The sequence below is a fragment of the Eumetopias jubatus genome, unplaced genomic scaffold (assembly GCF_037043125.1).
Source record: "Eumetopias jubatus isolate StellerSeaLion01/CBP00866 unplaced genomic scaffold, mEumJub1_p1.0 scaffold_4, whole genome shotgun sequence".
NCBI classification, from domain to species: Eukaryota; Metazoa; Chordata; class Mammalia; order Carnivora; family Otariidae; genus Eumetopias; species Eumetopias jubatus.
Window position 1 is genome coordinate 124,855,750 of NW_028274810.1, and position 21,650 is coordinate 124,877,399.

A 21,650-nucleotide genomic window follows, 5' to 3' on the forward strand; every position below is an offset into this window, starting at 1 on the left:
CAATAATTTCAATTTTCTAGTCTCAAGGAATATCTTGAATGTATAAGAACTCTAGTAAATATTAGTTTTAGACTTCTGGAATTTGGTGTTTTTCTCCAGGTAGAATTAATAGTCCTTGATGGAGCATCCAGAGTAAATTCTGTCCTCCATTCTATAAATGCGTGAATTCGCTGGTCTTTGTTACTGGTTGTAGTGGTGGTGTCTCTTTTTAGAGACAAGGGACTAGTGATTGATTTCTGTATTTCCGAGCTCTTAGCCACGGAAAAATGGATCCTAAGCACGTTGCTTAACCTCTCTCTAAACCCCAATAGCTTCATTTGCAAAGTGGGAACCCCTGCGCCATTCATAAGTTATTGGAAGAGGATACAAAGTGCAAAAAATGTGCTTAACACAGTGCCACGGAGGAGTTTTAAAAAAGCTACCCTGGAGCCAGGGCTTTTTGATGCGTGCAGGTAAAGACCTCTGGGCCCATCTCCTAAAACGGAGCAGTCAAACACTCTGTCCCCGGCTTCGGTCAGTTTGTGAGTCAGATAAAAGTCTAAGTTCCACCGTGACTCCACGCCAGCAGCCGGCCAAATCCCGGTTTGCCACCCTCCGCAAACTACAAGTCCCAGCATGCCGCGCTCTGGCCTTGGCGGCCCCACCCCTTCTGCGTTGGCCCGCACGAGAGCGCCTCTCTAGGCACCGCCCCGTCCCGATCCCCGGCGGCGAGCGCGCCATGGAGACGGGGTGTTGGTTGCTGGGCGGCGAGTTCGAGGACTCGGTGTTCGAAGAGAGGCGGGAGCGGCGGCCCGGACCGCCGGCGTCCTACCGCGTCAAGCGCTGCGAGCCGCAGGTGAGAGGGCGGGGCTTGCTGGCCTCTCTCGGGACCCCGGGCCTGGCCTCCGCGGGTCCCGGGCGGGGAGCGCTTCAAACGCCCGGCTCCCGCGCCGCCGCCTACGGAACCCAGGTCCTCGCGGTGCCGGTGCCCGCCGCCTCGCCCCGCCGACCCTGCGCCCCCGCAGGCCTCCCCTCCCGTTGTCTTCCCCCTACCCCACGAGGCCGGGACGTTTCCGGAGCCCCACCCGGTGGGCTCGGCCCACTGGGCCCCGAACTGTTGGCGATTAACTCGCACGGGGCGTTTGGCGGGTGTGCCCAAGGCTCGCTATCCTGAAATCTTCAGTAACTCTGTGCGTCCTCCCTGAATCCGCAGCCGGGCAGTCAGGGACCCCAGAAATCCGGCCACCGCCCATTTTCCAAAACTTCTCTGCTCCCCAGACAGCGACGTCCCACCCACGGGCCTGTCCTTGTTCAGTGAATTCTCCCAACCCACGTCAGCCCCGCTCGCATGGTCACAGCGTTCAGTTATATCCATTTCTTAGAGCACACCTTGAATGCCGCCTCCTCCAGGAAGTGTTTTCTGATTCCTCCTTCTGAGCAAGTATGTTTGACTTGGAGTGCCCCCCCCCCCCACACCGCCATTCAGTTTGTATTACAGCACTTGTCAGTAACCTAAAGCTCTTCGACCCGGAGTGCTAAATGATCACAGGACAGTGGGGGCTTAACTTGATGTCCTCCAGTGCCTGGCAGTTTTTGTTCATAACGGGAACCCCGTGAATATTTTGAATTGGTAGAATATTACTTGGTGTTATTGCATGTATGTAAATCTCTTCTCATGTATAAGAACTACAATACTATGTATCAGAAACTTAACCTGTTTCAGGCACTGTGCTAAGTTCCTTTATCTGTATTGTCTTCGTTTTTCCTTAAAACCATTGCACTTCTGGGGCACCTGGGTGGCTCATTCGAGCCTCTGCCTTCTGATCCAAGGTCCTGGGCTCACTGCTCAGCGGGGAACCTGCTTCTCCCTCTCCCTCTGCCTGCCACTCCCCCTGCTTGTGCTCTCTCTCCCTCTGTCAAATAAATAAGTAAAATCTTAAAAAACAAAAAACAAAAAACCCGGTGTACTTAAAGATGTCAGGTGCTCGGTAATTACTGAATTATGTTTGTTTTCTTTAACTTACCTTTTCTCCTTATCACATTCTTTCAAAGTTATGTACAGTAGTTGATCATGCAGACTAAAACCAGGAATGGACTTGGGAAGTTATGTGTGCAGCATTAAAAGCCATGGTTATGAGATAGGACCGTTCATTGCAGCATTAAAAGCCATGGTTATGAGAGAGGACCCTGCATTGCAGCTTTGTCACTTGCTTTCCAAGGTGTCAATTCCTTATTTGTAATTTGGGAAAAATAATATTTGCTGGCTCACTGGGTTACTGTGGAGTGAAATGGGTGAGATACTTGGTCAGGTGTGATGTGCTAGACACTTACAAAGTAAAATCCAAAGATCACTTGTCTTTAGGATTTGTTTGGTGTATGATGCTGCTCATAAACTCAAAGAAGCCTTATTCAAGTCATGTTGATTTCTCTGGGTATAAAACGGGGAGCTTGGGTTATAAGGCTTCCGTTGTCTCTGTGGGACAGAGGTTGGCCTTATCCAGCATTTCACCTCTTTGTTCCACTCTTGCTCACAGTTCTTCCCTTCTTTCTTTTACCAGAAAGTGAGATTTGAAGCCATCCCTGTTCGAATGGTTGCGGGCCTGCAGGTTATGTGGGAGAATAGAAACAATCATTTGAAAGCCAGTTTTTCTTGATCATTTCCCAGTGGGATCATGAGAATTGCGTGAAGGTTTGCAGTTCGGCAGTTCTTGTTCAGCAAGTTGGGATTGGCGTTGTGTCTGGAGAGCAGCAGAGCACGAAGGAAAATTACGGGTTCAGTACATAGACTTGTTGACTTACATGGTACTTCAGGGACAACAGAAAAACAGCAGTTACCAGCTTTCTTCGCTGTGATGGATCAGGCGAAGGAGAGAAGCTATTTTAATAAGATAATAGGAGGGTAGTGATACCCAGGCAACACTTTTAGAAATAGAACCAAGCGATTTTGACATGATGGTAGAACCACCACAAATGCAGTTACGTTTTGATAGCACTTAACCTGGGGATAGACTACGTTCAGCCTCAGTATGTTTTACTGTGAGTAAAAGGGAGGTTGAGCTACTAGTGTGAAGCTAGAAAGACTGGCACACAGACCGCCTTTTGTTACACCCTGTTTTTCATCTTAATGTTCTTTACTCACTAACCGAGAAATCCCAGTCTCACCTTCCTATCAGTAGAAGAGCGAATAAAATATTCCAGATGGGCATTTCCTCAGAATTCTCTTCTACAGGTCTTTGGCATTTGATTGGAATGGAAACCTCCTTGTAACCTTAATTTCAATCTCTTTGGTTAGATTCTCCTTTTTGCTTTTATATTTTCATAAAAGCGCTGTAAGTAAAGGTAATTCCTCTTTCCTTTGTCCTTTCCATAAAGAGTTGTCAATCCCTGTCCCATCCACTCTAAAAATGTCCTACAGGGAAACCTTTCTCAGTCTGAAGAAGCAATGGGAACTGTGCTAGTTAAAATGTAGCTTCCCAGGCACCACGACTCCATCTTGAAATGCTCTAGATAGAACCATGTACGTCTGTGCTACTTTTTCAGTTGAGAGGTTTCTTATTATTGGTATGTTTATTACTCATAATTTCAGTGAAAACTGAGCCATCGCTAAAATTGTCATTCTTCTTGTTGGATGTTTTCCTGTGAGTCTCATCCCAAAGAAACATATCTATTTTTTTTAAGATTTTATTGATTTATTTATTAGAGAAAGCACACGCACAGAGTGTGCAAGAACATGAGTTGGGGGAGAGGCAGAGGGAGAAGCAGGTTCTGGGCTGAGCAGGGAGCCTGATGCGGGGCTCGGATCCCAGGATCCTGGGATCATGACCTGAGCTGAAGGCAGACGCTTAACGACGGAGCCGCCCAGGCGCCCCAGAAGTATGTCAGTTTTTGAGGCTTAATCAATTATGAATGGGAAATTGCTTCGACTTGAGTATGAGGGGGAAAAGCATAACTTAATTCTCTGTAATATGCTATTTTCACAATTTCTAGTGGTTTTATGGAGAAACAGAGAGCAGTGATGATGTTGAAGCTCTAACTTTGAAGAAATTCAAAGGGGACCTCGCCTACAGACGGCAAGAGTATCAGGTAGAATTCAACATATATAAGGTTGCACTACTTGAAATAGGCTCTCTTTCTATCCGTTACAGCATATTAGTTATGAACGTGTTGTTTGCAAGGGTGAATTTAATCTTCTGTGATAAGTGTTTGTAATCTCAGAATCCCAAGTTTCTGTCCTTTTCCTACATGGCTCTGTATCACTTGTTTTGTTTCCTGTGCCTACAATATAGCTATCTTTTTGGGATCCTTGCAGGTCTGTTTCCCCAGGTTCTGTATCTCCTCATTCTGTGGGAGCCTCTAGCACAGATGCCCCATGAAGTCACAGGAGCAGAGCACCCCAAAATGTGTGAGAAAAGGGAAGAACAAGTAGATACCAGGTTGCTTTACACATAAAATTTCATTTTTTCTTCACAAGAGTCATTGTTATTTTGCTGATGAGAGAAGGAAGGTTGTGTAGCAAGTTAGTGGCAAAACCAGGATTCAAACCCTGGTCTGTTTGGCTCCAAAATGCTCTTCCTACCGTACGGTGTTTTCCATGGTAGTAGCAGTTATATTCTCCAGCCATTTCTTTTCTACCTTTTAGAAAAATAGTACTGACAAATACTCAAGCCTTCCTTAGTTCATTGTAGAGTCGGTTATAATAATACCTCTGCCAAGAAAAAAATCATCCCTATAACTGAATCCTTTCTTCTAGTATATTTTTGCCTCTCTTTTTGTCCCTTCTCTTCATTTCCTTTATTTAACGAATAATTGGCAGAAAGCACTGCAAGAGTATTCCAGTATCTCTGAAAAATTGCCATCTACGAATTTTGCCATGAAAAGGGATGTCCAGGAAGGCCAGGTTCGGTGTCTGGTTCACCTGGGAAGGCACACAGAAGCACTGGAGATTGCTACAAACTTGGTAAGTGGTTTCACTGCTTATATTCCTTTCGCTTTCCTGGGATTGTTGAATAGTTTGTTTTCTAAAACAAAACAAAACAAAAAAACTTGATAGCAGCAAAATCTGTGGGTTTGCTTAAGTAGAAGAAAATCTCCAGTGGTATAAGAACTTTATAATGATGAACAGTTCGGAGCTCTAGACAGTCATTTTCTTGTAATATTTTTTTCTTTCCTGTGTTATGCTCAAAATTCTTCATTGCCTGAAAATCTCATTTGTAAAAAAAAAAGGTTTTACTCTTGTTAGGAGTAAGTGTTCAGAGTAGGAGGATCATCAGTAATGTTTTTCTCTTTAAATTTTTTTTTTAAGATTTTATTTTCCAAAATTTCTATAATGAACATGGATTACTTTTGTAAACAAGAAAAGAATTACGCAGAAAACCCTAAATATCATACCGAGCCAAGCTTAACAGCCTTTTTTATTCTTAAATGGAATTTGCAGAATCCTTTTTTAAAGGGATAAAGAAAAGCGGTTATTTGCGATTCTAGATTCTGCTTGCTTTTGTTTTCAGATGAAGGCATTTTTATTTACTTCTGGTTTTTCTGTGCTTAAATTTTATATGAGGATTGGTCTAAGTTGACCAATCTTAGTTTATAGATGACCAGTCTTCTTCCTCAGAGGGAATTAATGAGGCGCCCAGACACTGATCTTGAACCATGCAGATCAGGCTGACCTCTCTGGTCAGCCTGAAGTATGCGTGCAATTGAGCCATCCTCCTCCATCTCATTAACTAAGAAAAATCCCCCAATTTACTTGCCGATGGGGTTCATTGCCTGCGACCTCAGCCTCTTGCAGTGAGAGCAAACCTTGGAACTGGTCTTTAGGGTGTGGAGGAGAGCTGTGTCGTGTTCTTTTCCTCCCCTCTAATAAATGTGCGTTAATTCTCAAGCCGGAAGGTAAGGTTACCTTGTTCAGGAAGCACATGGCCCAAACAGTGAACTTGGTGTTTAACAGTGCTAACAGCGTTCATTCTCAGTTGCCCGGGTCTGCAAATTAGCAGCAGCGGTGGCCCTTTCGGTACCTTTTTCTAGACATCAGGCACCCATCCTTCGTTCCTGTTCTGTGCTCTCTTGTCACCTCTCTCTTCCTGGCATCTCTTGCACATCACTGCTCTGCTCCTCCCTGCCTAACCTACTGAAGGTGGTGGCAGCGGGGTTAGTGTCTGGATCATTCCTGTGGTTCCTTCCAGCTTCGGAAGTCTGTTTCTGTGGCTCAGAGAAACATCTGTTGCCTGTCAGCAGATGCCAGGTGTCCAGAGCTTGGGATGTTACGAAGCAGGAGGAAGGTCCAGTCAGAAGACCTTCAGCTCCCCTGGCAGGACTGAGAACTGCCCATCAGGCTTCTAGGCACCCTGTTGGGGAAGGAACCAGCAGTGTAGGCCCGTGGGTCTCCCCCTTTTTTGGGTCTCTTCACATGATTTCAGTGGAGCCTACCGATTTGCATAGTTTCTCACTGCCTGGTACCCTGGGTTTTGTTTTATTTTTAAAAATTTCTTCCCTACTTACAGACCTTTCTGTTTTGTTATTAGCTCTGTCCTGTTTCTGTTTTTGTCTCGGTAGTTACCGTCCTTTCGTGTTCTGTAGGGGGACAGGTCGGTATACAGCACTGACCACAATAGACAGCTTGTCCTGGAGTGCCTGTCAGGATATGAACACTTTATGCTCACAACTTCTAATTCATCTCTCTTCTTCATGATTTTTGGACAAAATTTGTAATAGAACTTATTTATATTTTATTTCTTATTTAAATAATTAAACATCTTACAGTAACTGATATGCATATGTGATAAGCTGTGGTTAAGGACATTGCTTTCTGACGGTGAATGACTCTTTTAAATGTGTGCACTCTGCAAACATTGATTTCAGTCTCGTTTGCCCGGTTCTGGGTTCAGTGCTAAGGTGACAGATGAAGCATATCCATACCGTGCACATACAGTGTTCATCTAGAGGGAGAATCCTAAGGCAGCTAACATGCGTCAGCTCTTCTAAAGTGTACCCTTCACTCTTTGCCTTCTGGTATGACTGACTGTAGCTCTCTGACTTCAGGCAAGTTCTCTAACTTCTCTGTTGTGACTCAGTTCCCTCTTCAGTGAAATGGGGATAATGGTGGAATCCATTTTAAAGGATTGTCATGACGATTAAGTGAGTAAATCACTTAGAATAGTGCCTGGCCTATGTTCACACTCAATAAATATTAACTCGTGTCATCATTACTGCATTTCAGAAGGAGTTGCATTATTCTGGAAAAATCACACGAAGTCATTTAAATGGAATTTAATTTCCAGAGAGTTATTTACTATTTATGCTATAAAAACCCTCCCATCAAAATTATGGTTTGGGGGGGCGCCTGGGTGGCTCAGTCTCTTAAGCGTCTGCCTTTGGCTCAGGTCATGATCCCAGGGTCCTGGGATCGAGCCCCGCATCGGGCTCCCTGCTCAGCAGGGAGTCCGCTTCTCCCTCTCCCTCTGCCTGCCGCTCTGCCTACTTGTGCTCTCTCTTTCTCTCTGTCAAATAAATTAATAAAATAAAAAACAAAAATCATGGTTTGTATGTAACAGCCTCTACCCCAACATACATTCTCCATATGAAATGTTACTAAAGAGCATAAAGCATTATAGACTAGTTGCAGAAGAAAGGTAGCATTTCTTAAAATCTACATGTGTTCTCCTTATAAATAAAAGACATGAAGGTGAATTAGTTACTGAACATGTGTTATGTCCAAGGTGCTATGCTCTCTACTAGGAATTCAGTAATGAACAACAACAACAAAAAAAAAATGGGGGGAAAAATGAGAGAAGTCAAAAGGCAAGAAACAGATTCTTAACTATAGAGAACAAACTGATGGTTACCAGAGGGGAGGGGAGTGGAGGTGGGGGGATGGGTGACCCTGGTGATGAAGATTAAGGTTTGTGCCCTTTGGATGAGCAGAGGGGCATGTATGGAGGTGTTGAATCACTATATTGTACACCTGAAACTAACATAACACTGTATGTTAACTGGCTGGAATTAAAACAAAGTAAAAAGAAAAAACTGTAGAAGTTTTCTGAAGGGAAAACTTCAGAAAAGAATTTTATGTGTGGTCAGAACTGATTGAGGTTGAAATAAATGAATTTTAAAAAGTAAAACAAAAACCCCTCTTGGAATCTAACGGTCTGTTAGGAAGGACAGAACACAAAACAATAGTATTAATAAAACCAGATGTATTCTGTCATTGGGAAGGTGCAGTATCACCAGCGAGGTCACACGGAGCTTTATTTTCTGTATTATCACTTAATATATAAATATTTAGAATTCTCCCCAAGCTTTCACTCACTGGCCTGTTTCTTCAGGCTGCATACTGGGTGGTTTTACTTGCATTTCTCGCCCATTGTAATTGTGCGCAGGAGCTTGATCTGGATACTAGTAGGCCAGGTTTTCTTTAGCCTTAAAATTAACTGAAAGGTAATTTTAGTCTGCCATCTGCTCTCCACAGACTAACGTAGAAAAAGAAGCCTTGTTTTCCCTAACCCACAGGGCTTTTGCCATATGTCAAGTTAGGCAAGAGGTGGTGGCTCTGGTTAAAGAGACTTGAAAAGCATTTTCTGATCAGAAGGAAACCAAGCAACCCCTTCTGGCCAAAAATAATTGGCCTTGGTAATGGTTACCAGGGACCGCATTTGGATTTAATTATGATGCCTCATGAAGCACTGAGAGCTTCAGGGCTATCCTGTTTAAGATGTCTAAGCCAAGTCAGATTTGGAAATGGAGTCCATTTGAATCCTAGAGGAAACTGCCGTTTGGATTATTAGGAAGCCTGGAATATTAAAATGGAACCATTAACCCAGGGTAAAAAAAAAGTTGGCTTGGGTCTTTCAGCTGTCTGGCTAAGACAATAAAGATTACAATAAAAATTGAAGATAAACTGATGTTTATGATTTGGGTGCTGAATTTTGTCAGGCCACTGTCACATGAATTATGCTATGGTTATGACAGGATGTTGGGAGTGTCTGGTGGTTATTTTGGTAGGTAGTATGTATTTCTCTAGATTTGTAGCTTCAAACAGTTGTCTCTGCGTGTAGCTATTGGAAGATACCTCTAATTTACAACGTCCACAACTTGGGTTTTTGGGCATCTCCATTTTTACATGGAAAACGTTCCGCAGTTTAAAGTTTTTAACTCTTGGGCACCTGGCTAGCTGAGTCGGTGGAGCATACAAGTGTTGATCTCAGGGTTGTGGGTTTGGGCCCCACACTGCGTATAGAGATTGCTTAAAAAGAGAATCTTAAAAAAATAATAAAGTTTTTACTTTTTTTTTTTCTCCTTAGGAAAATAAAGCAACTAACACAGACCATTTAACCACTGTGCTCTACCTCCAGTTGGCGATTTGTTCAAGTCTGCCGAACTTGGAGAAAACAGTTCTCTGCCTACAGAAACTAATTTCTTTGCATCCTTTTGATCCTTGGAGCTGGGGCAAATTGGCAGAGGCTTACCTGAATCTGGGGCCAGCTCTGTCAGCATTGTGTGCGCCATCTCAGAAACAGAACAGTTTCACCTCCAGTGACAAAACTATGAAATCCTCCTTTCCACACTCAGGAAAAGACTGTCTTTTGTGTTTTCCTGAAACGTTGCCTGAGAGCTCTGTGTTTTCTGTGGAAGCAAGCAGTAGTAATAACCAGAAGAATGAGAAAGCTTTGAAAAATATTCAAAACTGCATGGCAGAAAAGAGAGAAGCAGAGTTGCTAGAGACTCAGATGAAAGCATGCGCCTCTTTTATACGAACCAGGTAAATGAAGAATGGATTAAACAGCACACGGTACTAGGCCCAGGATAAAGGTGTGATTTTTTCGGATTTTAAGCTTCAAAAAGTCCTAGGATAGACATTTGGCATGTTTTTGAGATTTTTTTTTCCCTATGGTCTAGATGGAATCCTTTGAACGTGTCCTTTTAGTATGTAAGATTTAGAAACAAAACTATATTTGCTCAAGAATATGATTTGTATCATCACTCAAGATAAAATGTTAAAATTAGAAAACATTAAAATTAGGAAAAGAAAATTAAATGTATAAAACATTGACAAAGGGGAAGAGGTATTTTAAACTAGGAATTTTTCGCTCGTAGGTTCCACAGAAATCTAAAGATAAAAATTGGCTCTTGTGTTTGAATCACTATTGACAATATGAATAAACAATGTTTAACTCATTCTACAGAGAATTCCCATGATTTAGGGACTCCAAACACTTTAAATCCATAGTTATAAGAGTTTAAGGGAAAAACAAGTTTAAGGGAAAGGGGAACATACACTTGACCAAATTCTGTAATTTATGAGAGAAACAGATTCTCTTAGGTCTCAGATGATGCCAAAAGAGTGTTGTTGTTATTGTTTTTAACTCTGGAGAATTCTAGAAATATTAACAGTGAGGCTTACTGAGAAATGATATCTGTGAAGCAAATTGTAAACTTTATTCAGCAGATGTTTAGTGTTGACTACGTTACTCTGATTCAGAAGTACATTGAACCAGTGGTATGCTGGGCACATGCTGGGTGCTGGGATCATAAAGATTCTTAAAAAGACGCCCTTTTAGCGGCGCCTGGGTGGCTCAGCTGGTTGAGCATCAGCTCTTGGTTTCGGCTTGGGTCATGATCTCTGGGTCATAGGATCAAGCCCTGAGTCGGGCTCCCCGCTCAGCGGGGAGTCGGCTTGAGGATTCTCTCTCTCCCTCTGCCCCTCCACCTGCTCGTGCTCGCTCTCTCTCTAAAAATAAGGAAATCTTTTTTTTTTTTTTTTTTAAGGCCCTTTCCTTACACCACTCAGTGTGCTGAGGACAGTACATGTGTGGTCAGTGACAGGTGGCACGGGCACTAATGGGGTGTTGGTAGTGGGAGCAGACCCCTACGGGAGCTGTTCAGTGTAGCAGGAAGAAGGAAGCTTTACGGGGGTAGCGACGCTGGGAACCTTCATCAGCTATAGAGGGAAATGTGCACTGGAGCTTTGTATACGTTGTTTCATTTTAATCCTCCCCCCTCCGTGGGGCGGATGTTGGCATCCCCTCGTAGAGACCAGGGAACTCACTTACGCCCAAAGTGGCACAGCTATGAAAGGCTGCCATGATTGGGACCCCGGCCTCTGAGTCCACAGCTTGTGTGCTTCCTGGGACATCTTGCTGACTCTGGATGATTCCCCAGATGAGAAGAGGCAGGCTAGGTAAAGAGGAAGAAAGCACAGCCCGTGGGGTGGAAGGGCCGCTGGGGCACAGGGTCGTCCCGGAGCAGGTGCGGTGACAGCAGCCTTGGTAGTGGAGCCCAGAGGGGGCCACAGACCACGATCCAGGATGACACGGTTGGGGGGTGGGGGAGTCAGGGCTCACCGTAAGCAACCTAATAGATTGTTACTGAGTGAACGAATGTGGCCCCCTCCCCTTGCTAGTGGTCTGGCCTTGCACAAATTACTTAAACTCTCTGCTCTCCGGTTTCTTCATCTTCATCTTCATGGAGAAAGGGGGAAATGCCTTGTCCATGAGGTGGTTCGAATTCACGTGGCTGAGCTCTTGGTGTAGTGCCCAGTGCACGGTCAGCATTCGGTAAAGGCCGTACTTCTGTTAGCCTAAGATATTAAATGTCATCTTAAAGGATTTGGTCCTTATGCTGAAGGCCTGAATAGTATTTGAAGGTTTTTAAATGTCCAAGCGGTGTGACAAGAGCTGTGATTTCGAGAGAGAGATCTGGTGGCTGGGAGGGGATTTTGGAGGAAGGGGTTGGGATCCCAAGACACCAGTGAAGAAGCTGTAGAGTCATTGGTGGGGTTGGGGTGTCGATGAGGATCTGACCTAGGAGAGTGCACTGGCAATAAAACGAGGACACGGACATCACTGCAGGATGGGGTAGACGGAACCTGGTGACCAATTGAGGGTGTGGGAAAGACAAGGCGGGGAGAGTCCAGGACGAGTCAAGAGTCTACCTTGGGTGTGTGGGTGGACGGTGGCACCTTTTGAGGAGGCAGGACACACAGGAGGAGGAGCAGAACAGACTTCGGGTGAAAGTAAAGATTTTGGTTTAATGTGCTGAGAGTCGAGTACCTATAAGGACATCCCGTCGGAGCTTTTCCCTAGGATGAGTTGAGCTCAGAAGAAGGGAGCTGGAGATGAAGGAGTTTCAGGAAGGAGATGAGCAGCCAGATGACAGTGAGAAGTCAGGTAAGATCGATTCTGAGGAGAGGATTTGAAAGTGAGGAGGTCATTTGCAGCCTTTGAGAAGTTAGTTTGAGTAGTGATGGGTGACAGGGCAGAGGGCAGGGGGCTGCATGAACATGAGACGGAAGAGGCAAGTGTACTTGCCAGACCACTAGCAAGGGGAGGGGGCCACATTCGTTGCCTCAAGTACTTTCAGGAGCAAGAGGGGAAAGCAAGGACATCAGAGATAAAGGGGGTCACAAATGTCCATGCTTCCAGAGGTCCGTAGGTAACGTAGGCAGGTTTGAGTGAGTCGGGGGAACGTGGGTCAGAGCACTCTCTCCTACCACATTCTCTGGTGACTTCCCATTGCCCGGACATAAAACGCCTCGCTTCTTTCCATGGCCTGCGAGATGTTGACCTTGCCTTTCTTTTCTCATTTACTACAGTTTTTTGTCTCTCTGTTTCAGCCACAGTGATCTTCATGATTTTCTTTTCTTTTTTTTTTTTAAGATTTTATTTATTTATTTGACAGACAGAGACACAGCGAGAGAGGGAACACAAGCAGGGGGAGTGGGAGAGGGAGAAGCAGGCTTCCCGCGGAGCAGGGAGCCCGATGCGGGGCTCGATCCCAGGACCCTGGGACCATGACCCGAGCCGAAGGCAGACGCTTAACGGCCGAGCGCCCCATCTTCACGATTTTCAAACACATCGAGCTAATTCATGTGTCAGGGCCTTCTTCCCCCAGATATTCTGGTGGCTGGCTCATCGTTCGGTGTTAGCTTGAGTGGTAACTCAGAAAAGCCTTCCTTCACCGCTCCACCTGAAGCAGATACTTTATCCACCTTGCTTGGATTTTTTTTTTTTTTTTTTTGCATAGCACTCCTCACTACCTGAAGTCAGCTTATTTGTGATCTCTCTCCTTCCATTCCATGAAGCAGGAAGCTGTCTGTTTTGCCTACCAGTTATCTCCCAATACCTAGAGTAGTGAGTGGTCCATTCAAGACATGAAATGAGTGAACAGGAGAGCTGAGTGCTAGTGAGAATAGCAATAGGGACCAGTGAGGCCTGAGGGAAACTGGAAAATCTACCCGTTCAATATTTTTTTGAAGATTTATTTTTTTTATTTGAGAGAGCGCACCCGCGAACGTGTGCGTGCACAGGAGCCTGGAGAGGGGCAGAGGGAGAGGAAAGAGAATCTCAAGTAGACTCCCTGCTGAGCACAGAGCCCGATGTGGGGCTTGATCTCACCACCCCGAGATCATGACCTGAGCCGAAATCGGGAGTTGGCTGCTCAACAGACTGAGCCACCCAGACCCCCCCCCACATTCAGTACTTTAAAAAAAACTATGACGAGAAGGAGCCATGTGGCAAGGACAGGAGGGAGGAGGAAAGAGAAGACCAGGTTATGCTCACGATGGGAAGTTAGTGGTGAGGCAGTCCAAGGGGGTCATCAGAGGCTTGTCAGAGATCGGACCCTGCTTTGGGTAATTAAAGTATGCTGGAGGGTCTCATTAGTCCTTGAGGTCGAGTGGCTGTGGGTTTGAGGGGGATTTCAAGGGTCACAGAACACTGACTTCAAAGGAGCACATCCCAACATTTTGTGATGTTGGGAGCCTTTGATTAGGAAGCTTGTCCTTTTCACTCCAGATAGTTCGTGCTTTCAATCACTTGACTTCTACAGGAAGCCCTTTTGAGGTTTTTCTCCCTAAAGATTTCTTTGAGAAGCGTTGGTCTATGAATTCTAGAAAAGCTGACTCTCCAGTGCAGTTTGCTCAGTTTGCTCAAGTGGGAAGCTTTAGGGATTCCAATGAAGGTGAGTGCCTTCCTTGAGCCGAGCAGGATTCCCATCTAGCAGAATGCTCTCTGCGAACATTTCCTCACTGCTTTCCCTTCCCTGTTGCCCACACGGTTGGGACTTACTGTTTTTCAGGCTCTTGCTTCAGCTCACCCAGCCTCAGCAAACATCGTTTGCTTTGGAGAGGAACTTAAGGACTCAGCAGGAAATTGAAGATAAAATGAAAGGGTTCAGCTTCAAAGAAGACACTTTGCTGTTGATAGCTGAGGTGGGTTTATGTGAACCAAGGCAGCAGAGGTATTTTTCCTGGCTCCGGTACCGTTTTTTAAAAAAATAGCTGCATCTCCTCTACTAAGGGACTTTTTCCCTGCTTTACGTGCCTTTTGATCACTTAATCCACGAAAACGGTCTCTTTGTCACCTCTCTCCTGCAGGGTGCTAGGGGCGGGGGCCCTTTGATTTTTCCCGTCCGTGCTTGTTAGTACCCGCCTGCTTGCACGTCATAAATGCCCAGTTACTGTTCTTTGAGTGCTGATTAAACGAATGAATGAATGTTGACATTTCTTGCAGGATTTCTGTACATTTTTTCTTTACTTGTCCTCATAACACTCAGAACAGCCTGTGGGACAGGCGGAGCTGGGAGCGAGGCTCAGACAGGTTGGGACCTGCCCCAGATTTTAAGCTGCAGAGCTAGACTGGAGCCCGGCCCACTACAAGTCCGCTTTCTTCCTGTTCCCCCTTTCTACTACCTTGATGGTTGCAGAGGGATTCAAATGTCAGGGGTTTGGGGTTTTTTTGTTGTTGTTGTTTTTTAACCTTTATTAGCTTTTTAAAAAAAGTGTTGTTGAAATTACTTAAGATAGCATTTGGAGATTATCTGTGTTTGTATTTAAGTTATTCACACTAGTTCCTGTTAGTATGGGACTGAAACTTGATAGTTTAGGTACTTTTCCTATGAAATAAGTCTATATCCATATCCATCCTAACATCATTCTTTCAGCAAATACTTACTGCTCATCTAAATTGCCAGGCTCCTTTCTTCCTTCTCTAAACTAAGCGCCCACTTGGACGCACATTCTCCTGTCACTTTTCTCTGAGCCTCTTTCAACCCTTCCTTTGAGCCCCCAGACATGCGCAGCAGAGAGCCTGTCCCTCTTAAGTTTCGTGTAGCCTTTCCTCAGCCTTTGTTTTCCTTCATCTTTTCTGGGGTTCATAGCTGCTGGCCACCCACTTTTTGTTTACTCTTCCCTTTACTCCCGAGGGACCACAGCAGTCTGATTTTCTCCTGTATTCTTACTATTCCTCTGCCTCTTGGAACTTCCCGGTTTCCTGTGTCTTAAGTCATGACATTCTCTCAGGTTCCACCTAAGTTCTCTGTTCTCTCTGCTGTCTCCCACAGAAATCATAACCACACGCAGGGCTTCAGTTGTCACCTCTGGATTGATTACCCTCTAATCTATATCTCTAGTCCCATCTCTGAAACACTTGTCTCACATCTCAGACTAGTTACCTCCTAAGTGACTCATCTGAAATGATTGATGATCCTACTGTCACTTCAGGTACAAAGTGTCTAAAATGGAGCTATTCATCAAAAACACTTCCCGGTCAGTCTTCTGTCAGTATCTAGCAGAGAGGAGGTGGAGAGAACCATCTCTTCATTCTAGACTTCGTTTTTTTCAGCAGTCCTGTCTGTCATTCTTTGATCCAGAGCTGGGACCTCGCTAGCTGGGGGTCATCTCCTCTCCAGTCTCACCTCTAGCAGGCACCCAGCCGCCCTTCCTTCAGGCCCACCTTCCATTTCTCTTGCACCAGCAGCACCCTCGTGCTCATGACCTCGTGCTCGGCTCACAGTGACCTCCTGGCTTGGCTCTCCTCACTTCCTTGCTCTCTCCCCTCAGATCTGTCTGAAACGGTGCTGCTGCTGGGTTTACCTCACAGCATCGCTTTGATCGTATTACCCGCCTGCTCAAAAACTAATCACATGTGTCCCCATCACCTCGGAGGTCAGGTCTAGTTTAGGTGCCTCCACATGATATCCAGGGCCTTCCAGAGAGTAACTCCAAACTTAGGACCTCGTAATTCCTTACACAAATCTTTTGCATCCTTTAGATTCATCTGCCACCTCTAACACCCTTGCCGTGGATAGTCTCATCTCCACCCACTGACTGTATTCCCATCCTCAGAGGCCGCACTGAAGTCCCACATCCTCTAGGAAGCTTTCCCCAAACATTCCTGTCTGTGACAAGGGCTCCCTCCTCTGAGCTCAGGGAGAGTCAGTGCTTGAATGGATAGCACTTTGCCCCCCACCCCCGCCAACACACACACAAAATACAAGAATATGTCTTACCTTTTCAACTAGATTTCAGGTTTCCTTATAAGTAAGGTTATCCTTACAAAGAAGACATTCTCCTTACCATGTTCAGTGTATCTGTGGACTGTATGGAATAGTAGTTCTCCACCTGGACAATGCATGTGAAGTACCTGTGGAGCTTTTTAAAAAAGACAAATGTCTGGGCCCTCCTTGGGATTATAATGTACATTTCATTTTGTGCTCTGTTAATCTTACTTTGTGACATGAGCATGACCCTGTGTCCTTAAATATCCATTGATTGCATACTATTTTTTTTCTTTTTATCGTTGTTTTATTTGAATTAGGATTTAGGGGCACCTGGCTGGCTCAGTTGGTAAAGCGTCCAACTCTTGAGCTCAGGGTCGTGAGTTCAAGCCCCACGTTGGGTGTGGAGGCTACTTACAAAAAAAATTAAGGGATCCATATAAGATCCACAGACTGTATTTGGTTCTTCTGTCTCTTCTGTCTCTTTTATTCTGTAGCAGCTCCCCTTCTCTGCTTTTTTTAAGATAAAATATATATATAACATAAAATTTGCCTTCTTAATCGTGGTTTAGTATACAGATCATTAATTACATGCACAGTGTTGTGCAACCATCAGCACTATTTCCAAAATTTTTTCACCACCCCAAACTCTGTAACCATTAAGCAATAATTCCTATTTCCCCCTCCCTCCCAACCGCTAGTAACCTCTCATCTGCCTTCTGTGTCTATGAATTTGCCTATACTAGATATTTCAAATAGTGGAATCCTATCTATAATATTTGCCCTTTTATGTCTGGCTTATTTCACTTAACATAATGCTTTCAAGGTTCATCCATATTGTAGCATGTGTCCGAACTCCGTTCCTTTTTATGGCTGAATAATATTCCACTCTATGTACATATACACCACATTTTGTTTATCCATTCATCTGGTGAATGACACTTGGATCATTTCCGCCTTTTGGCTGTTGTGAAGAATGCTGCTGTGAACTTTGGCGTACAAGTATCTGTTTGAGTTCCTGATTTAAATTCTTCTGGATATATACCTAAGAGTGGAATTTGGTGGGTCACATGGTGATTCTGTTTAATTTTTGGAGGAATTGCCAAACTGTACATTTCACTTTATACTCTGTTATTTTTACTTAGCATTGTGACATGATGGTGACCCTGTATCTTTATTTTTTTTTTAAGATTTATTTATTTTAGAGAGAGAGCACACATATTAGGGAGGGGCAGAGGGACGGGGAGAGAGAAACTCAAGCAGACTGCGCACTGAGTGCAGGGCGCACACCCCGATGTGGGGCTCAATCCCACGGCTCTGAGCTCACAACCTGTGTCAAAACCAAGAGTCGGACGCTCAACAGACTGTGCCACCCAGGGGCCCCAGCCCCGTATCTTTAAATATTGTTTGAGTATGTGCTTTTTAATGGCCGGATAGTAGTCCAGTTAAAACTTCTGATGAGCTATCATTTATTTACTTAAGCCCTCTATTTTGAACATTTAACAGATATAAAGTACCTATTTTAATAAGTCTTTGCAAAAAAATCAGTGTATTTGTTCCTTTTAGATTAGACTATAGGAATAGAATCACCAGGTTAAAGTATACGAACATTTTAAAGACTTGAAGCTCATTTCCAAATTGTGATGCAAAAGGCTGGTTCAATTTACATATCCTATATAAGAATACTGATTTTCCTTCTCCAATCCTAGATATTAGGTTGAACCATGTGAAATTGTCAATAGTTGATCATTTTGACCTATAGAAACAATTTTATACCTATTAACTTATTTTTCAAAATCTGTGATTTGATTGGTGAAAATGGCTCTTTTTAGTGTTAATTTACTTATTTGGTTACTCTTAAGATGAACAGTTTTTTCATATGTTTATTGGCCATTTATATTTTATGAAATACCTAGTCATGCTTTTTCTTCATTATTCTATTTGTATGTTTCTGTTTTTCTTAATTTTTTAAGAGCTCTCTCTATACTAGGCTTACTAACCTTTTATATGTTACAGTATTTTCTGAAGCTTATGATTTTTTTGATATATAGAAGTTTAAATTTTTTTATATGGTCAAATATTTTTGCAGATATTTTGACAGCTGTGAATGATGCACCTGCTAATTCCTCTTTTTGGGATATTGCATTATTTGGATATTACTATTATTCAATTCTCTTTTTTATTAAAAACAGACTTGGTGTTGTAGCCTAGATTTTAAAATACTACATTTCATTGAGTCCAAGAAATCATCAATTGTAAGACACATCATTATTTGATGGGCCAGTAAAAGAAAAGTAAGATGCCATTTATGCTGTGACACACCTGTGTTGTAAGGTACCTCTTGATGTCAGAGATGTTAAAACACAAAACAGAAATTGTCTTAGAATTGATGAAAAAAAGGAATTGATGAAAGTACCAAGCTTTAATAAATGCTGACAGTTGCCTGGTTAAGCTATTCATCTCGTTAGCTCTTGCCTCAAATAATAAGTAGTCTTTGAAGATTTAAAGTCAGTGGAAACCATTCTTTGAATGGGCTTCTAATGCATTATAATTTGAGTGTTCATGAACACACCCGATCTCAGGGTTTTCAGGAAACTTAGATGATGTCTATCATCTAATCCAAATCCACGTGACTTAAATTCCCTTTACAGCATCCCTGCCAGAGGGCTCCCTAACCTTTTGTGCCAATGATATGAAATGTGTTGGGACTTGATTTTAGTTCACTGTCCTTACCAAAGATGGGCTGATCACTTAGTGGGTTCAGGTGCAAGCTTTCCACAACTTAACTTTTGCATGTCTTATCAGAGAAACTTAACACAAGATCTGGGCCTGATTCTGACCAGTAGGGAGCAGTGTTTTGCCTTCAGAGGGCGGGCCAGCTCCTCCGGTCCTGGAGGTTGCTATGACATGTCCCAAGGGATGGAGTCTCTCTGGGTCAGGAAGGGGTAGGCCCAGCCACCTGCTACTTGCCTGTTGGCTGCCTTTGACATCTCTGGGAACTTCTAAGAGGAAGAATCTGTGCCCCCACCCCACCCCACCCCCTGCAGCAGTATTCTGCCCAGGCTCCGCTTTCTGGTTATTTTATGAGGAGGAGAAGCACTCGCAGATAACGTTCTTGCCAGCAGAAGATGATCTTTAATTTAAGAATGTTGACCGGGCACTCTGTGTAGGCTGAATAGCTGCCACATTAGTATTTCAGTGATTTGTTCACTCAGGGGAAGATAAGAGGAGAAATATGGGGTATTTTACCTATGTCATCCTTGGATCGCTACTTCTGAACAAACCTCTTTTCAATATGTTCGAATCCCTCTGGCTGCTGAGGTATTTCTGTGTTTTTGTTTTGTTTTGTTTTGTTTTGTTTTTTTGGTATGAAATCCTTTACCCTTGATGAATAGTATAGTCTTCCACTCCACGTCTGCTGCCCCTTTTTATTGGGACAGGTTTGTTTTTTGGTTTTTTTCTCCTCTTGCAGGTTATGGGAGAAGATATCGTCCCAGAAAAAATAAAAGATGAGGTTCACACAGAGGTGAAGTGTGTTGGCTCTACAGCCCTGACCGCCTTGGTGATTGCATCTTCGAAAGAATTTGAAGACAAGTGGTTCAGAAAGATCAAAGACCACTTCTGTCCCTTTGAAAATCAGTTCCATACAGAGATACAAATCTTGGCTTAGTGGTCCCTTTAAAAACAAAAGAAAACATCCTGTACTGTTTTAATTGTTCTTGTTTATTTCATACAGAGTCCACTGCTAATCATGGAATATAGTGAATTTAAAAATGATTATTTATGTTTTATAAAAACAGCTTCTCTTCCAGATTATTTCTACTGTGTTCAGTTTCTTGATTTTTTGTTTTGTTTTCTTTATAGATTTTTGCCATTCACTGATCTTAGACCTACTATCCCTTTAGAAAATATCTATTAGGAAAGTGAATAAAAGAGGCTCTTAGATATTCTATTTTTTTAAAAAACAGGCACTGTGTTATAATTAGCAGTAAGAGTATCCACATTGTTCCGGTAAATTCATCAGGAAAAAACAAGAATAATTGAAATGTAAAAAGTAAACCATTTCTGAGAAGCGTGTGTCAAAGTCTACGAAGGCTCTGAGAGTTTGTGTATGGGCCCAAACGAAAGAGTGCAAATGGAGTGGGCTGCATTCTAGAAACTCGGGTCTTCTCCACTGGGCAGCAGTCAGCACGCTTGCCTGGTGCTACAGAGGAGGACACCATCTCTTCTGTAAGGCTGTTTGCTATGCAGACATCATGATGAAAAGATAGTCTGGAATGAAGGGCATTAGTGCCTTGCTCACCAGATGCCCAGAAACACGAGGCCCGCGGGCCACTGTCCTGCAGGGTGATTGATGGTCCTGCCCTTGCAGACACACGGATTATAGTCGCAGTCTCTGACATCTTCGATACAAAAGGCCATTACCGTACATCATCTGGAATGGAAGAGCTCCCTCATGAGGAGTGGAATTTAGTAGTCAACCAAAAACTTCCTCAAGTGTTGTCCCACACAGCTTTTTCTTCTTCTCAGCAGAGGGAAAAGAATTCCAGCCCTGGGCAAAGAAGTGGAGTCCTCAGGATTTCCCTTCTATTTCACCTGCTGCTTCACCCCTTCAGAGGCCCCTTCCCAAAACAGACCAACGTCTGATTCTGTTTCTGTTTTGACTGCTCTTTTAGTACCTACCGTAGCCTGACCAGTAATTGCAAGTTGTCATTTATCTCTAACGTGAAACAAAAGATTGGTATGATTAATAGACACCGTAATTTTTAGGAACCATTAAAAAGTATGGAAACCCCAAAGCAGCTCCCCGTCGCCCTCCATCCACTCAACGGAGTCATGAACAATCATTCTGGAGCTCCTGTGACGTGACAAGCATTGGGCGGTTGCCATGGAGACACTGGCTCTGTCTCGGAGTTTATGGTCTAGTTGCAAATGGCCCCTCAGGATAGAGCCCGAACTGCCAGTCCCTTCACGCTAGAGCCTCTGGTTCCCAGGCGCCCTCCTTCCCTGCTCCCCAGCTTTAGAGGCACCATAGCTTTTGCATTTAGGCCTTCACACTGGCAATTTGGTCTGGCGCCTCTCCCCACCCCCGCATCATAGGGCTGATGCTGTTCACCGGCCAGGTCTCCGCTTCCTTACAGCTTCCCAGAAGTCTTGACCTCCAGGTGGCGGTGGGTTTCCCTCTTTCCTGCTCCTTCACGATTTCACTCCCATCTTGGTTCTTACCTACTCTATTGTAATCGCCTGTTTGCTTTTCACGATAGAATTTAAACTTTGTAAAATCAGGGACTGGGACCGTCTTTCGTATCAGTATCCTCAGGGCAGGATACTTGGCATTTCACGAAACATCTGTTGCATTTCTGAATTAACTGGCCAGCATCTCATTTTGTTTGCACAAAAGT

General features: G+C 43.9%; 1 protein-coding gene across 1 annotated transcript; it reads left to right on the forward strand.

Moving 5' to 3' along the window:
* The first annotated feature begins 701 nt into the window (after positions 1–701).
* On the forward strand, positions 702–20,064 carry CUNH8orf76 (chromosome unknown C8orf76 homolog). The gene is made up of 6 exons (XM_028105643.2): positions 702–835; positions 3,967–4,062; positions 4,793–4,936; positions 9,276–9,733; positions 14,050–14,182; positions 19,721–20,064. The coding sequence occupies exons 1-6, from the start codon at positions 719–721 to the stop codon at positions 19,916–19,918; spliced, it is 1,146 nt and encodes a 381-aa protein (XP_027961444.1). The 5' UTR covers positions 702–718; the 3' UTR covers positions 19,919–20,064.
* The last annotated feature ends 1,586 nt before the right edge of the window (positions 20,065–21,650 follow it).

Bases quoted from the DNA above. Each gene is read 5' to 3' on its own strand.
- CUNH8orf76 (XM_028105643.2), top strand. From the start codon at position 719: ATGGAGACGGGGTGTTGGTTGCTGGGCGGCGAGTTCGAGGACTCGGTG. The intron at 836-3,966 runs GTGAGAGGGCGG...CACAATTTCTAG, and splicing joins TCAAGCGCTGCGAGCCGCAG to TGGTTTTATGGAGAAACAGA. The intron at 4,063-4,792 runs GTAGAATTCAAC...AATAATTGGCAG, and splicing joins ACAGACGGCAAGAGTATCAG to AAAGCACTGCAAGAGTATTC.